General features: G+C 32.2%; 1 protein-coding gene across 2 annotated transcripts in view; it reads left to right on the top strand.

Annotated features, from left to right (window-relative positions):
* The window catches only part of LOC126883199 (putative glycerol kinase 5), an 83,793-nt gene that overhangs the window by 28,400 nt on the left and 36,859 nt on the right, over nt 1–18,534 (top strand). For both annotated transcript variants that reach the window (XM_050648451.1, XM_050648452.1), the window contains exons 4-8: nt 168–337; nt 391–480; nt 2,469–2,780; nt 2,848–3,079; nt 15,945–16,039. In XM_050648451.1, the coding sequence (XP_050504408.1) occupies nt 168–337; nt 391–480; nt 2,469–2,780; nt 2,848–3,079; nt 15,945–16,039 (899 nt within the window). The remainder of the gene's footprint in view (nt 1–167; nt 338–390; nt 481–2,468; nt 2,781–2,847; nt 3,080–15,944; nt 16,040–18,534) is intronic.

Below are 18,534 nucleotides of genomic sequence, written 5' to 3'. Positions count from 1 at the left end.
TTTCTTTTCTTTTCTTTTCTTTTCTTTTCTTTTCTTTTCTTTTCTTTTCTTTTCTTTTCTTTTCTTTTCTTTTCTTTTCTTTTCTTTTCTTTTAGTTGTTAACACTATAATACTTAAATTAACTTTATATTCTGTTTTTTATATATGTATACTTTTATACTTTTTAGATGCTAATGTAAGCATGCATCAGATAAAATCACTTGGTATTTCTACCCAAAGGTGTTCATTTGTTACTTGGAGTAAAGATACCGGTGAATATTTTCATAATTTTATAACATGGATGGACCTGAGGGCATCTCAATTAATACACAAGATGAATTCATCTATGTTTTTTATGGTGCGTTAAATAAATTTTGCTTTTTATTATACAACTCAATGATTTCATTTTAGAGTATAAGATGGGCAGCATTTTTGATATATTTAGGAACATGCAATAAGAAATATGGAATGGCTAGTAAATTTCGAGTTAGAAATAATCATGTAAGTAATTGTTTCATCTTTAAGCTCATTATTTCTCTAACTAAAGTGCTATATCTTTTTTATTCCAAATTTTCCCAACTTTTTGTTGAAAAATAAAATATATTTACTCGCAAATAACTCAAAAAGTATTAAGTTGCTTAGAATTAGTCATTTAGTTTATCCATTTCCGGATTTATTGTGAATGTATATTTTTTTCACCCCCAAGAAGGGGTGAAACTCTCCCCCATGGCAAAAGCACACATCGGCACAATATCACTTTTCTTTGACATGTTATCTATAATAACAGAAAACGGAGGTACAGAAGACGATATTCGTATGAGGATACGAAAAGCTCAACAAGCATTCAGCATGCTCAACCCTATTTGAACGTCTGACGAGATACTACAGGGGCAAAGAGCCGAATATTCCAGTCAAATGTCATGTTGGTTCTACTCTAAGGATGTGAAACCTGGAAAGTGACAAAAACCCTTACAGACAAACTGCAGGTCTTTGTTAACAAAGAAGAATTGTCCGTATTTTCTGACCAAAAATCATCAGAAACGAAGATCTATTGCACATGACCCAACAAAAGAGGGTCGAAAATGAAATAAAGTCCAGAAAGTGGGGTTGGATCGGTCACACACTCCGAAAAAATAGTTCCAGTATTGCAAAGACTGCCTTAGAGTGGAATCCCCAAGAAAAAAGAAAAAGAGGTCGCCCAGCACAAACTGGGGGAAGATCCATCATGGACGTGATAAGAGGTCAAGTAAAGTCTTGGAATGAGGTGAAGGCCTTAGCGCAAAATAGAACCCAATGGCGCGTTTTCGCTGAAGCTCTATGCTCCACTTAGGAGTTCAAGAACATTATATATTATATAGATGACCGACGAATACGTGTACTTAGAGGCCGAGGAAAACAAGCAAGACTAAAAACTGCTAGATCTGTTCACAGATATAAAGGACGCAGTGTCATATTCTGGAGAGGCATTATAATCGGTGAAAAAACTCCTTTAATTTACGTGCAACCAACTTAACAGCTCGTAGGTATGTTGATTTGTATCTAGAACCTGTGATTAGGCTCAGGAGAGGTGTATTAGGAGAAAATTTAATTTTCACATCCACCCTAATTTTCCGCCCTATCAGCAGTGTGACTATCGACTTCCTTGAATCAGAAGATGTCACTGTTCTGGAGTGGCCTGCTTGCTCACCCCACCTTAACCCTATCGAGCAATTGTGGAATATGCTTAAAAGAAAAACTATAGCTCGCCAGGATAATCCACAAAACACCGCACGCTAGTACAAGCTGCTCTTGAAGAATGGAACAACATACTACAACCAAAATTTTGACAATAGCATTAGAAGTATGCCAAAGCGAATTGAAGTTTGCATTAGGGCTAGGGGTGGTTGCTCTGACTACTAAAAAACACAACTAACTAAAAACAATTTAAACATTACTCGTTTTACATTGATTTTTTTGTATTTACATATTATAGTTTCAATTTATTATTTCCTGATTTCTTGTTTCTTTTAATTTGTGTGTATTGGTGAGTAAATTGCTTTAAAATTAATATTTTTGGATTTCCTATGTTCGTTTTTTTAATTCTCTTGAAATAATAGGAAATAACAGATGATCCCATTTACGTTTAAAGGTTAATTTCTAGTGTGTGTTGATCAAATGCCATGTTACTAAGTACTAAGTCGACTTTATTGTCCTTACCAAAGTAACTTATTATATCCGAACTTCTTCATTTTTTTTAACCCATTCGCTGCCTATTGAAGAGGACGGAACTCGGCTAGGAGCCATTCTTTTGAACCGCACCTGACTGAAGTAAGCATATCATTCGCTGGCGCGTGAACGGTACCTGATTGAAGTCGTCAAATCACGAAGGGGTTAATCAAAATTCTCATCCTGGCAGGATTCGAACTCACGACTTCTACGCTTAGTAACTTGATGTTTGTACCACTGTGTGTTAAATGCTTTACTAATTTCTATATGTTTAATTGTTGTAGGTCACTGGTCGACTTTTATGGGTTTTGAAAAATTTAAAACCAGTGCAACAAGCTTTAAGAAACAAAAATTTGATGTTTGGTACCGTGGATACTTGGTTAATATATAAACTTACTGGAGGTCTATCCTATGTTACGGATGTCACTAATGCAAGCTCAACAGGTTTCTATGACCCTTTTACACTCGATTGGGGTATTGTTGCTAAATCGCTTGGTATTCCTACACATTTTTTACCCAAAGTTGTAGCAAATGATTACGATTTTGGGGAAACTGATGAAAGTATATTTGGTGTGCCCATTAAAATTAAGTGTGTGGTAAGTAATTCATAGAAAGTTAGAACTGGATGACATACCTCTAAAATTCATTATATTTTGGTCATAGATGGCAGATCAACAGTCGTCGGTATTGGGTTCTGGTAGTTTTACAGAAGATGATTTGAAGTTAACTATGGGAACTGGAGCATTTTTGGATGTTAATACTTCTAAAAGAATTCATCCTAGCTTGACAGGAATGTATCCTTTGGTTGGTTATCAGTTGGGGAAAGAATTAGTCTACATTTCTGAAGTACCTTGTACAGATGCGGGTTCTGTAATACAGTGGTTGCTACATTGTGGTAAGGTAATCTGTCTATTTCTCTAGAAATAAATTACAAATTTGTCAGATATAAAAAAAATCAGAGTGGCATACCGAAACAAATCTGTGGTACTAGAACTGCAGCCAGGAAATTCCAATTTTTTACTTATACAGAGTAAGCGAAAATTAAACGGGACATATAAAAAATTACATGTATTTCGGCTCAACTCCGTTCTAGGCGGTTGGCCAAAAAAGGTTTTCAAATAGTTATACATATTATAAAAATCCAATACTTCAGTCGACTGTTGGATTCTGAACTAATTCCACGCAAATACAAAAGTCACATTTCACAATTTCAGTGTGTATTTAAATCTGCCGAACGACCGATAGTCTAGTCAAGTCTAGAGGTGGGCTAAATTGCGATTTTCCAATCACAGGTATAACTGTGATCGTGATATTTTATTCATTGTGGTTTTTGCCTGTGATTGTGATTTGACAGAGTAACGAAATAGTCGTGTGTTAAACTCTGACTAAAAAGTTTTACTACAGGGTGATTGATTAGTGTGATAAAGCTCAGTAGATACACTATAGTAATAGATAGCAATAAAAGTTAATAAATAACAAAAATTGTAGCCAACTTTGAGCTTCACATTACAAAATTAGTTAGAATGGTACAGGGTGTTCGATAACATAGTGACAGACCAAACTTATGTTTTTGAAGTTATACTTCTTTACCGGCGATATGAGGGTGAATTTTTATATGTTAAAACCTATGATCCCGTCGCATGCGCATTATAACTTTGTTCTGATTGGATATTCAAATTACATGTCAAAAATTATTCAATATGGCGGCTGTGGCACAGCTGTAGTTAGATTATTTATGGTTGTTGCGTTTTAAAATTTGTGTGAAAAGAAACAACAAACAAAAGTTAGTTAATAGTTATACTGCCTTTTTAAATAGTTTTCATATACCTATATTTTTGGACTTTTGGACTATTTTGGACAAGGAAAACTCATTCTAATTTGGTAAGTAGTTTTTATTATAATCATATTGTAATTATACATTTGGATTAGGTTGAAATACAGTAGAGCGTCGATTATCCGAACTAATTGGGGGACATAGGTGTTCGGAAAACCGATTTGTTCGGATAATCGAACTACAATATATTGATACATATTTATAGTCATACATATTTATCCACAAGTGAATAAAAGCCATATTTTTTTATTGAATTAACGTGTCTCGATTACAATGATCATTGACACAGGTACAATTATACATTAGTGAACAATACATACATACAATTAATACATAGATACTAGTGATTTACATTACATGAACATTTATATTTTATTGAAAATATTTATACTTCTTAGGTAGCTTATGGTGTGGAGAATATCAGTTGGCGAGTTTAGTGCTTGATTCAGGCTACTCTTGAGTCCATGAAATCGTCGTTCATGTTGATATTTTGGACAATCGTATAGGATATGTTTCACTGACAGCTGACATTGGCAATATTGGCACATAAGAGGGTCTTCAGAAGCCATTAAATATCCGTGGATTAGTGTAGTATGCCCAATTCTCAGTCTTCTAAGTACTACGGTTGATTTTCTGCAGATATTCGGCGGTGTAAATGTACCAATATTCGGTTGAATTTCTTTCAGTTTCGAAGGCAGCCTATTCCAATGGGTTTGCCAGCAGTTGCCTGTTAAATGTTTAAAATGGCATTTTAAATCTTTGTCTATTTGGATACATTCAGGGTCACTGGTTGATGATAGTGCTGATGTCGCTGCGGCGTCTGCTCTTTCATTTCCCTGAATACCTACATGAGAGGGTACCCAGATGATTGTCGGATGGACCCCTTGAGAGGTCAGTGAGTTAATTGAGTCATGGTGGCTTTAACAATTGGATGTCTTGTAAAAATATTTTTTATGGAATTGATAGATGCTAAGGAGTCAGTGCAAATGGCTGGAGATGCGTAATTATGTGATAAAGAGTTTATTGCGTGAAGTATTCCTACTAATTCAGCTGTAAGAATGCTGCAAAATGATGGGAGGGTCGATGTTTTGATGATTTCTGTTGACGTTGTGACTGCACAACTAACTCTTGTCATTATTCTTGAAGCCATCAGTGTAGATTATTAGGTCAGAGTGTAATTGGCTAACAATATTTAGGAACATGTGTTGGAGAGTTAACGGATGAGTTTCATGTTTGGGATATTGACTTAAGGTAGTATTTATTTTGGGGATAGTTTTATTCCAAGGAGGAACGGAGGAGATCTTAGTGGGGGAAGTAGCTGTCAAGTCTATATTTTGTAAAAGCGGTGAGAGTAGCTGTCGAATCGTGGGTAGTTTGCCCGAAGTAAGACCAATATTTTCTTGGGGGTTAGCTATCAAAGAATATACTAAATTACTGGGAGTGGCTGATATCCTAGCAGTAGTAGCTGCTGGCGTCTGACCCAAAGTGGAGCTTCATTAGCTTCAACGTGTAAACTATCTGAGGGACTGGATCTGAATGCTCCCAAGCATAGCCTCAGAGCACTGTTGTGTATCGGATTCAACTTCTTTAAATCAGATTTTGATGCAGTCATGTACAAAAAACAACCATAATCTAACCTGGAACGAATCAGGGATCTGTATATTATCAGCATCATTTTCTCTTCTGCTCCCCATTGATGATGTGCAAGTGTTTTCAAGATGTTTAGTTTACCAGCACAGTTGTCCTTTAGATTTTTTAAGTGTATTTTCCAATTTAACTTTTGATCGAATACTAGCCCCAAGATTTTATGATGATTTACAATTATGTGGGTAAAGCAACATCGTTTAGATATATTTCCGGGTTATGAGCACTTGATTGCTTTCTGGTAAATCTTAGTATTTTAGATTTTGAGTTGGAAAGTTTGATGCCATGTTGTGTTGACCAGGAATATACGTTGTTTACAGCATTTTGAATAAGATTTGATGTACTGGATATGCTTGCTCCACTACAGTAAATAAGTAGATCATCAGCGTACAGTAGAGCTTTTACCGGTTGATTAACTTCTTCTGAAATATCATTAATTGTTAAGTTGAACAGAGTTGGACTTAAAACAGAGCCTTGAGGTACACCATTGAGTTGTTCGAGAACATGCGACTCACTTCCATTTATTCTAACTTTAAATTTACGGTCATTTAAAAAGTTATCTATGAATGCGTAAATATTGCCTGTAATATTATTATCGATGAGTTTCTGTAATATTACATTCTTTGGAATATTGTCGAAGGCGCTTTCAATATCGAAGGCCGCCACAACTGTATCATGTTTCTTATTGAAATTCTCGGTTATATGATTTTGTAGTAATACTAAATTGTCCATTGCGCTTCGTTGTGGTCTGAATCCCGATTGAACCGAGCTAATTATGTTATGCTTTTCAGAAAACCAGATAAGTCTATTATTGATTAATTTTTCCATTAATTTGCACATGCAACAAGTTAATGAGATGGGTCTATAAGAGGATGGCTATATTGAAGGTTTGTCGGGTTTTTTAATTGGAAGAATGATTGATTGTCTCCATAGGTTAGGAAACTTTCCGTTGATTCAAAGAGAATTATAAAATGAAAGTAATTTTGTAAGTCCATTGATAGCTAAATTTTTGAGGAATATGGATGGTATATTGTCAGTTTCTGCCGCAGAATTTTTTAGCGTGGATATCGCAAAAGTAAGCTCTTGAAAGGTGAAAGGTGAAATTAAAGGGTGAAGGTCATCTGACAGATCTGTAGTAGAAGAAATAACTTTATGGGGAATTAGAGTATTTTTGTAGTGGTCATTTTTGCTTTTAGTATGAAAATGAGTTGCCATGATGTTAGCAATTTGGTCATCTTCCGTTACTATTGAATTATGAAAACTAAGGGCTGAAATTGACAAGTGTGTTGTTTTCCCATGCATTTGTTTGATTTTCTTCCAAACTTGGCCGGAAGGAGCATCAACAGATATGGAGGATATATATTTATTCCAGCAGTCTTTTTTACTTTGTTTTATGACTCGTCGCGCTATAGCTTTTAGTTGTTTGAATTTGATCAGGTTTGCCTCGGTTCTGGTTCTACGATATTTATTTAATGCCGTTTTGCTTTCTCGGATAGCGTTCTTACATTCAGTATTCCACCAGGGTACAGTTTTTCGAGAAGCCGATATTGTGCATGTTCCAATGTGTGTTTCAGCGGCTAGGGAGATTAAACTCACTAAGGAGTCTAGTGCTGTATCAGGATCTTCTGACAGTTGTAGCTGGTTGATCTTGTTTTCAATGAAGTCTGAAAAATTTTTCCAGTTAGCTTGAGATAATTTCCATCTTGAAATTTTTGCTCTGGTTTTGCTGATAGAATTAGAAATCAAAATAGGAAAGTGGTTACTATCATAAAGGCAATCCATTGTGGTCCAAGTTAGAAGTGGTGTTAACCTTGGATCACATAAGCTGAGATCAATTGAGGAGAAAGTACCACTAGAAATGTTGAAGTGTGTTTTGGATCCAGTATTTAAGATGCAGATGTTCGAGGAGTTTAGAACATTTTCAACGACTTTTCCTCTACCAAATGTTTTTTCCGATCCCCAAAGTGAATTATGGGCATTAAAATCACCTACTAAAATAAAGGGGGCTGGAAGTTGATTAATTAAATTTATTAGTTCAGATTCAGTAAGATTGTGGGAAGGTGGTATGTAAATGCTACAGATAGTAATTATATTTGGGCACCAAAGAGTAACCGCAATGGCTTCTAGTGTGGTAGTTAAGTGTACTTCTTGACAATAGTAGTCTTTAAAAATATATATCGAAGTCCCTCCGCTAGCTCTAATGTAATTTGTTCTTAAAAAGTGATATGCTTCAAAACCATTAAGATAACCCTTGTCCGTTTACTTGAAGTTTGTTTCTTGTAGGCAGATAATGTCAGCATTCGTGTCCATAATTAATTGTTGAATACGTTCTAGACGGGGGTAAAACCCGTCGCAGTTCCATTGGATTAAATTGAAAATGATTACTTTATATTTCTGATGTGGCTGGACCTTCAGAGAAATGGTCTTCTTCGAAATGGTCCTGTGAGGATACCGAGATTATGCTTTCTGCGTCAGAATTACTTGAGCCTAGTTCCATTTTAATTTTTTTAATAATTCTATTGAGTCGATTTTTGAGAGATCTGTTAGTGATTTGTGGATCTTGGAAATATCAGAGAGGAGATCTTCTATATTTTTTGTAAACAGAAGTGCTTCACTCAGTGGGCTGGATTTACCGTAACAATTCTCTAAGAAAGCTATGAAGTTATCGACCGGTAACATAAAGAATCTTTTTGGTAGTGGTCTCTGATTGCATTCTTGGATTCCAAAGATATTTTGCAGTCATCGTGAATTGAAGAGTCCCTTTTGAGTTTCTTTTTGGGTTGAGTTGCTTTTTTTGTGACTTGCTCTGGTATGATAAACTCTGATTTAGTTGGTTGTTCTATTTCTGACGATTCCGATGACTTTGGTCTCTTTGCATCTTTTGAATCTGTATTAATGTTTTGCGTGTCATTGGGAGTTTCCGAATTATGGTCGTGTGGAGCTACCGGTGGTATGTTTAGACTTGCAACTTGGGAAATATCAGAAGGAGGGGAAGGTGTTTTGTTCGAATTTTCTGATTGATTAGATTCAGGAGTGGGGCAATTTGATGCAGTGTGACCAGGTCTTTTACATAAGAAACAAATCATTTTATCTGTGGATAAAAATATTCTATGATCAAGATTGTCAAATGGAATAATCAGGGATGTTTCAACTTCAGGATTATCATGGGGTGGCACAAAATATACTTGCCTACGGAAGGACAAAATATGGTTGTATTCATCTCCTGGAATACCAGCTCGTAGAAATGATATTGGAGAAACTAGCTGAAGTCCTATATTTTTCAGGGCGGTCTCTAACATTTCATGTGGTATTGAGGGACATATATCAGATATGATCAGTCGTTTTGCTGGTGTAACTAATTTTCTTACTGACAGGATATGGCTTCCGATGTTAATAGTAGGGTTTGTGGAAATAAGCTGCTCAACTAGGTCGATTTTGGTTAAATAAATACATATTCTGCTGTTTGAGATCCTTGAGGCGAAGCATATATTTCTTGGTCCGATAATGTCTCCTATGGATTTGACGTAGTCATATAACTTAAGGTCTTCTTCAGAGTGCATCACTACGGCTTGCTGTTTGCTGGGGAAGGATACTTTCGGTGGTATGTTTTTCTTTACTGCTGCTGTGTACGAAGTGGAAGGCTGTTAGGTGTTTGTCATTGTGGTGGTATCTTCGGTTGGTGAACTCATATTTTTTTATTTAGGGTGCCCTCGTAGTCAAAAGCAACCCTGGAGATGATCTTTTATTTTTAGCGTCTATTTGTGTATATTATGTTCAGCAACCAGTAATTACTCATCGTAATTCTGGCTGCCTATCGACAGCTGATTAGTTGTTCCAATAATAGGTTTGTTGTGATTATTGATAAGAGAAGCAAAAAGTTGTTTAACAAATATGGTGTTGTGAATGTTTATATTTAGTGCCAGTAAGTGCAGTAAAACTAAATTTCACTCACCGAAATATCACCAGCAGGGGCACAACACAATAAATTCACTTCACTGTGACTCCTATCAATTAACATCAACTTTTTCTCCACCAAAACTGTAAAATATTACAGAGGTCGTCCATTGCGAAATAACTCGTTCTAGCTCGATTAGGGCAGTCCCCAAAAGCCATTTTTATATACCTACTTATTTATTTATATCTTGATAATGACAACTAGCAACTAAACAAAAAAGTGCAGTCTTTGCAACAACATAATTATTTTTGGATACAATATTGAAGAAAATTGAAGATATTTTAAGCGTCAATTACTAACGCTTGCTCGGTATTCGAGTGCGGGACGCGGGAGTCGATAGTTCGAATAAGCGGTCGTTCGGTTGATCGACGTTCGGATAATCGACGCTCTACTGTACATTTATTTTCTCAAGAATGGGGATTTTAGAGAGAAATCCCAAATTAGGTCCGATTTTTATTTTTAAATTATGATTTTTTGGAGTAGATTTATTTATCTAGTAGGTATGTAATGCTTTGATTTACATACTTAATTTGATTACCAACAAAAGTTCTACCAATCTTCATCTAATATATTGTTTTCTTACTGTTTTGTTATATTTTAATATTTTCTTCCACAAAATTTAAACTACATAATTTAATTATATTCAAAACAACTGTCAAACAGTAAAACGTTCAGTTACCCTATTTTTCCACATGACAAATAATGTGGAATTGGACGAGTGAGTCTAGGCTTCGATTACGAATCAAAGCGCTCCGAAATTCACGGGTTCGATTCCCGATGCAAGTTTTTATTTATTTTTTTTTATTTTTTTATGCCTTTTATGATTGTAAGTATATTTGTTATATAATTTTTATTTCAGAAAATGCGTATTTAAAATTTTTGCCAACAATTATTATCATTCAGAGATCATTTTTTCTTTGTGGCATTTTTCAATGTGTTTGTGTGCGTTTTATTCTTTTATTTTTTTAAATTTTTGGTATTGTCTTAAAAATCACATAATATGTAGTAGAAGTATAACTTCTTACGTACGTACAAAGTACACACACATTCTTTTTTTTTTAATGGAACACCCTATATTTTATATTTTCATTCATATTTTCATAATTATGATTTCACTACCTGTATCATAATGAACTTCATTATGATACATATTTTCATTACGATACAGATTTTTAACCAATAGAATCGCGATATGGCATTCGCAATGAATGTGGCACACGCGCAGTGACCAATGGCGAGTTAAATACATATGCTTTGACAGTTCTCAATATGTAAACAAATTGACAAACTACTTAATTTGTTTGCGTTACAAAATTAATATATTTGAATATATTTTTTGTTGTGAATGATCATAGAAAAAAATCGTGTATAAAACTTGCATTTAATTATCATTATGAAGCTCGTACTCTATACGAAACTCGCCGCTAGGCGGCTTGTTCGTATCCCTCATATTAGCTTCATAATGACTATCATTAAATGCTCGTTGTATAATATACTAATTATATTCGAAATCTTCTTAACCTCCCCATTACAAAAATATAAAAGTTTGTTATGTTATAAAGGCTATTTACAAAGTTATAACCAATTTTCTATGAAAATCGTAACAAGTTCAGCTCCCTGTATAAATAAAAAAATAAGCACACCAGCAATGGTTTATTGGTGCCAGATTTTTTGTTGATTGTCAAAATTTTTAAGAATGGTTGATATTACTAATTTTCTTTATGTCGAATACAGCATTAGTCAAGCTCAAGTACATTCTTTTCTCAGAAATTTTTAATGGAACACCCTGTATTTTATATCACTATCGAAAAGTACCATTACCGTACTTTAATTTTTATGTAATATTGTAATATTCCCTATGTCCAAATTTGTTAGTTCTCGAGATATTTTTATTTTTCAGAGCAAATTATTAATTAGGTGTCTAATCTAATAATAAAGTTATGCCTATTAATTGAACCGTTTTTATGAAACGTAGCTTCATCTCCAAATAGTACATTATCAAAGAAATCTCTCTGTCAATTGATTTTATTTAAGGCCTATTCACAAAATAATATTCTCTTTTCAGAATCTTCCTGAATTAATTCTTGGTACAATTGAATGCGGCAAGGGTGCATTCTGTTTTTTGCAAGAATTCTTTGCACAGAGTAGTAAATTAGTTCGTTTGCTTTGGAAATATTTCGTATACTTGTATGTTGTTTTTCAGTAACTGTCAGCAACACAGTTATTTCGATTTCCTCTTTTACAGTAATTTTTGTTCGTCCGTGTATTTATACATGACTGAACCAGTGCGGTTGAAAACCAATCCTTAATTTTTTAAAGCTTGCTGTTGCAGGTTGTCGCCTTTCAGGGAACCGTTCATGATAAATTATTACTGATAATAACGCATTTTTATTGCACTCCCCCAATTCCAGATCATATCTACCATTTCATCAACAGTAAAATGCATCATAACTATTTAATAACACAAAACACAAACAATTATAGTGAACCGTCAGTATTAGACAATTCAGTCATGTCATGGCTTATAGGGGAGTGCATTTAGATTTTCACTTCGGAAAAAATCAAACAAGATAAAACTTTCTGTAATTTCATTAAGAAATGTTTAATAAACAACATATCAAAAAGTTCTACTTGAGAAATGGGTGCTTCATTTTTTATTAAACAAATGAACAGCGAAGTTAGATGTTTTTTTAAATAGCTCCGAATATATAATTTTTAGAAAAAAACTGACTTGACCATTGAAAAATTCAGAATATTTTACAAAAAAACCTTATATAAAGATTTTTCTAAAATTAAATCTCTAGCTTCTGTAATTTTTTATTTATAACGCTAAAGTCACCCTTCTCACACACATTGGCGCACTGTAAACTAGCGTTGGAAGAAGTGCACGGTTGAGTTTTTTTAATGTAATTCTTTAACTAATGGATCAAAAGAAATTTTACAAATTGGACATGAAAGAAGATAAAATAAGCTACCTTATAGTTGTAATACAAAGAAATAAAATTTATGGACATAAGTACGGTGTGGGCGGAAAATGAGACTTACATGAATTTTGTTTAAAGATGATTTAAAACTGTGTAACTAATACAATTTTACTTATAAAGCTCTCAAATTTGCACAACTTACCTCTTAATCATCTTACTAAACGATGTTTCATTCAAAAAAATCTCAAAAATTTAATTCAAATAATACGCTGTCTCAAAAAATGTAATTTTTGAAAACTACGTAGTTCTACAGAATTCCCACCACTTTAAGACGGTATTGCTCAAGTTTGAATAAATCTAATACAATTTTTTTGATATTTTTTTAAAGCCTAGGATGCAGTCTTTAAAAAACACTTAATTATTTTAGTTTAAAAATGATATAAACAATTTCTTTTTGAGAAAACTAAGAAAGATAACAAAAATGTAATACAAAAACCGAAAATTACCAGCTGAAAAAATGTATATACAGAGTGATCAAAACTTTTTTCCGTAAAACTTACCTAAAATTAATTTAATAATAAGCTTCAACAATAATAAATGTTCAACAAAAAAATTTTTTTTAGCTCTTATACAGTATGTTTGCGTAACTTGGAACCTATTGATAACTTTTTTAATATCAGTTTTACGAAAAAAAGTTATTCTTTATAAAATACTCTGCATCGTATATAATATAAGATGCAACCATCAAATATCAAATTTTGTTAATTTTGTACGAAGTATGTTATGTTAATTTCACTCAAGAGTAAAGTACCTTTATATTTCACAGTATCGAAAATTTTGATAAAGAAAAGTTGTTTGGAATTAAAACTATGTTTCAATATGTAATTATATCCTTCTAATCGAAAATTTGTTTTTTTTTTAATATTGTTTCAAATTAATTATACCAAACATCATTAAATTTTCACTTATTATTTATGATAACTGATTTATTATTAATTTTATGAAGAAAGTTATTCGTCATAAATAGCTGTGCATGGTCTAACACTATATGCAAATATAAAATATTATATTTTATCAATATTATACGAGGTATTATGTAAAAAAATTGTATAAAAGTGTAATTGCATATTGACACATCGTTTTTAATTCTGAACAACTTTCCATAATAACAATTTTCAGTATTATGAAAAATATAGGTATCTTACTCCTCACTGAAATTTTTATTTATTGACATATTTTGTACAAAATTGATAAAAATTGATATTTTATGATTGCATTTAAAGTTTTAGAATATGCAGAGCTTTTTACTAAGAATAACTTTTTGATCCCATTGCAACAATATTTTGAATATTGAAGAGATAGATTTTGAATAATTTGTTCTTTCTTTCTAATAAATTTTAATTTTTAATATTGTGAAAATTATTTGTTTATCTTTTTTTTTAAGAATGAAATTCCATAATTGTTTGATTGGATTCTACTTGTTTTTTATTTAAATATCCGCCATTTTGGACCCGCCATTTTGAAATTTAAATTTTTAATCTTTAATTCAGATTCAACTACCTGTTAAAAATAAAGACAATAAATGTTTTAGAAAAATGTTCTTTTTTATGTTCTTTTTAGAAAATCCGCCATTTTATAGTTTATAATGTTTATCAAAGTTTAGGTTAGGTTATAATGTTTATCAACATTTAAGTTAGGTTTATCAAAGCTCTCAAAAATAAATATATGTAGAAATAAATACATTTTGTAAAGAAATTATGATTTTACAACTATTTTTTAAGTTATCCGCCATTTTGGATCTGCCATTTTATAATTTAAATTATCAAAATTTGATTCAGGTTCAGCAACCTCTCAAAAATATCCACATATATGTAAACAAACACGTTTTATAAAAAAAATCGGATTTTACAACTGCTTTTTAAGGAATTTTAGGAAAAAATCCGCCATTTTGAATCCGCCATTTTGAATTTGCAAATTGTAATGTCAGATTCGGGTTCAGCATAATCAAAACTAAAATAAAAACATTTTTTATCAAAATAAAATGTTGAATTCACCCATATTCTTAACATTATTTATACAAAACAATTGTTATTGTTTAAACAATTAATAAACAATTAGCGGCGAAATTTGTGAGTAGAACTTTTTACTTTAACATATTTATGAACCGACAAAAAAAGTTTTAGAAAAATATAACCTTGTTTGATTTTTTCTGAAACATTGTATCTTCTCGTTCTAATTGCACTCCCCTATTACTTATTTGGAAAAATTTAGACACCTTATTAATAATTTGCTCTGAAGAATGAAAATATCTCGAAAACTAACAAATTTAGACATATGGAATAGTATACAAAATACGGTAATGGTACTTTTCGATAGTGACATAAAATACAGGGTGTTCCATTTAAAATTTCTGAAAAAATAATGTACTTGCGTTTTGACTCACCCTGTATTCGATATAAAGAAAATTAGCAATATTAACCATTTTTAAAACTTTTGACCATCAACAAAAAAATATGGCACCAGTAAACCTGTTGTGCTTATTTTTATTTATACGGGGAGTTGAAGTTGTTACGATTTTCATAGAAAATTGGTTAAATTTTGTAAATACCCTGTATAACATAACAATCCTTTATATTTTTGTGATGGGGAAGTTAAGTAGATTTCGAATATAAAATAAAATATAGTGTGTTCCATTTAAAAAACATAAGTTTGGTCTGCCACTATGTTATCGAACACCCTGTAACATTCTAACTAATTTTGTAATGTAAAGCTCAAAGTTGGCTACAATTTTTGTTATTAAGTTTTATTGCTATCTATTACTACAGCGGATCTACTGATCTTTACCACACTAATCAATCAACCTGTATTATGGACCATCATAAAATTCTACACGTGCTATTATTTTGTCTAGGTCACTATTATAAAACTGGGGATGCTAGAACGCATACCATGCTACCAGTCCCAAACAAAAATAGAAAAATTAGTAGTTTATTGAACTTTTTTATAGAAGTGGATGATAATAATTATAAATTTTTGAGACAGCTTTGCCTTAAAATATTGCATTAAGCATAATTATTATTCGTCATGCTATATTTGTAAGTAGACGAGGCAACAAAGCATTATACTTAGGAATTTTGTGCAGTCAGATGAATCGTCATGCAACTTTTTGCATTCGATTTCGAGAATACTCTTTAGAAAAGTTCATTCGAAAGTTAGAGTGGCCATGATGATTACCAAGTAGCCATCTCCGTAACAGTACTCGAAGAAGTTTTGAGAAATTTTCAATATCTTTAGAACGATTATGAAGAAGATTTAATATTTAATCACGCATTGCCCTATTCTCAAATAGCATTATGATAGTTTTTTTTTTATCAAATTAATCCCTTCTATTAAATGTTTTTAGGTTTTGTAGATAATCCGTCCATTACATCAGAAATGGCACTTCAAGTTGAAGATACGAAGGGAGTGTTTTTTATACCAGCATTTAGTGGTTTAGGGGTAAGTCTATAATTCAGTATTAAGGTCATAGACCTATTTAAACTTTTGTTGATGACGAATTTGATACTTCGTATTTTAAATACCACACGAGAAATTTGAAAACGATATAGAAAATATCGAATATATCAGCCACAGAATCCTGACAACAAGCTTGATTATAGAACACACTGAAGTTCATTGGTAAGTCTATAATTCAGTATTAAGGTCATAGACCTATTTAAACTTTTGTTGATGACGAATTTGATACTTCGTATTTTAAATACCACACGAGAAATTTGAAAACGATATAGAAAATATCGAATATATCAGCCACAGAATCCTGACAACAAGCTTGATTATAGAACACACTGAAGTTCATTTATATCGTTTTTGCGGTTCAGACCGGAAGGTGAAACAGATGTTTATAAAGTGTCCAAGATGCAATGGACAGGATACAGTACAGAATTTGATAAAAATGGCAATTTTTGGAGATTTTAATGCAAGAGTCGAAAATAATAGCTCTAACAATATAGCTACCCTCAGAAAGTTGAGGTCCAATGTATAAAATAATAAAACTCCAACTAACGTTGGAGCCAATTGTTTCGGCTTCGACTAGGTCTAGTCTTCTTAAGTGTAAGTAGGTCTTATCTTAATTGCAAAAATGAGTTTTGGAAGGGACAAATAAAACAAATATTAACTAATCATATTAATTGTACATTAAAAAAATTAAATAAAATTTTAATAGATTTAAAAGTAAATCATGCCTAAAGCTTTACAAATTTGAAATTGATACTTATAGCTTCCTGTAGTTGACATAATAACTTGTTGATGGCTTCAGATACTAGTTAAATGGATTGTACCTGAATGAGTAGATTGTAAGTGGAGATACCGGGGATCGAACCCGTTGTAGTTTCAGGCAGCTATTGAGTTTTGCATAGTAGCTGCTATTAGGGCAATCAATGAGGGTATTTGGCTCCGAATTCCATCCTACTACATCGATTTACTTGATATTTTCACAGTAAGTAGGGAATAGCTCAAGAAACAAAGTCTACCCTGTATACTACGGTGCTTTTTTATCTTGTGGGCGGTTCCCACCCCTTCAAGGGGGTGGAAAATTTTTTTGGTCAAAATAACCACGGAAGTGGCTAGAGAATCTAATTCTAAGCAAAAACTGTTTCATAATTTTTTTTTGAAAACTCAATACTTTTTGAGTTATTCGTGGTTGAAAATTGGACATTTTCATTGAAACAAACATCTTTTAGAACGGGTTTTTGCGAATACATTAAAAACTATGCATCTAACTAAAAAAACTATATTAAACATTTTTGTAGCTTATAAAAAACACAGAGAATCTTTCATTCACAAATCTTCTAGTTATAATACAAAAATAGATATGGTAGGTGAAAAGAATTTGTTTTTTTGGTGCATGCTCAAATCGGTTTATTCAACTTGAATTCAATACCTTTTGTAGTGCTTGAAAGGACCATTAAAATGAGCAATACTAAATGTCGATTATGTTCAAACTAAGCGAGATATGCTTCAAAAAAAATAATGACTAATGTATTTTAAGAAAAAATGAGAAGTATATTTAACCCCTCATCCACCAGAATTTAAATTCATCGTTTTCCTTCTACGTGTTATTTCTATGTTCAAAAAGTTGGACGGGTTTAAAGTGAATGGTTTTTGAAAAGAATAAGATCAAATTATAGAGTGCATTTTTAAATTTTCTTAAAAATCTTCTTTTCTCTATGTAACTCGAAAATGATAAGAGATACGAAAAAAAATACAGTATAAAAATGTAGGGTTTTTTTAGATAAAACTTTTATTTTTGTTTTTCATTACTGTATCTCTTATCATTTTCAAGTTACATGGATAAAAATGAAGATTTTTAAGAGAATTTAAAAACGCTCTATAATTTGATCTTATATTTCTCAAAAACCATTTATTTTAAACCCATCCAACTTTATGAACATATAAATAACACTATAATAAAAGGTATTATAGAAGGAAAATGATGCATTTAAATTCTGGTGGATGAGGGGTTAATTATACTTCTCATTTTTTCTTAAAATACATTAGTCGTCAATTTTTTTTGTATCATATCTCGCTTAGTTTGAATGTAATCGACATTTAATATTGCTCATTTTAAAGGTCCTTTAGAGCACTACAAAAGGTATTGGTAGCACTATAATACACCTAAAATCGACCGTTTCTCTGCTATTTCAAGTTGAATACACCGATTTGAGTATGCACCAAAAAAACAAATTCTTTTCACCTACCATATCTATTTTTGTATTATAACTAGAAGATTTGTGAATGAGTTTTTTATAAGCTCTGTGTTTTTTATAAGCTACAAAAATGGTTAATATACAGGGTGAGTTTTTAGTGCGGGATCGGTCGATAATTCCATAATTCCATTATGGTCGATGGTTAGAAAAGCGAAAATAGTTAATTAGAAAAAATGTAGACAATGATATTCTCCAGCCTTGGAAAATATGTTCATTTCTACAGGGTGA

The sequence above is a fragment of the Diabrotica virgifera genome, chromosome 4 (genome assembly GCF_917563875.1).
Source record: "Diabrotica virgifera virgifera chromosome 4, PGI_DIABVI_V3a".
In the NCBI taxonomy this organism is placed as follows: Eukaryota; Metazoa; Arthropoda; class Insecta; order Coleoptera; family Chrysomelidae; genus Diabrotica; species Diabrotica virgifera.
This window is presented reverse-complemented; position numbering and strand designations above follow the sequence as displayed.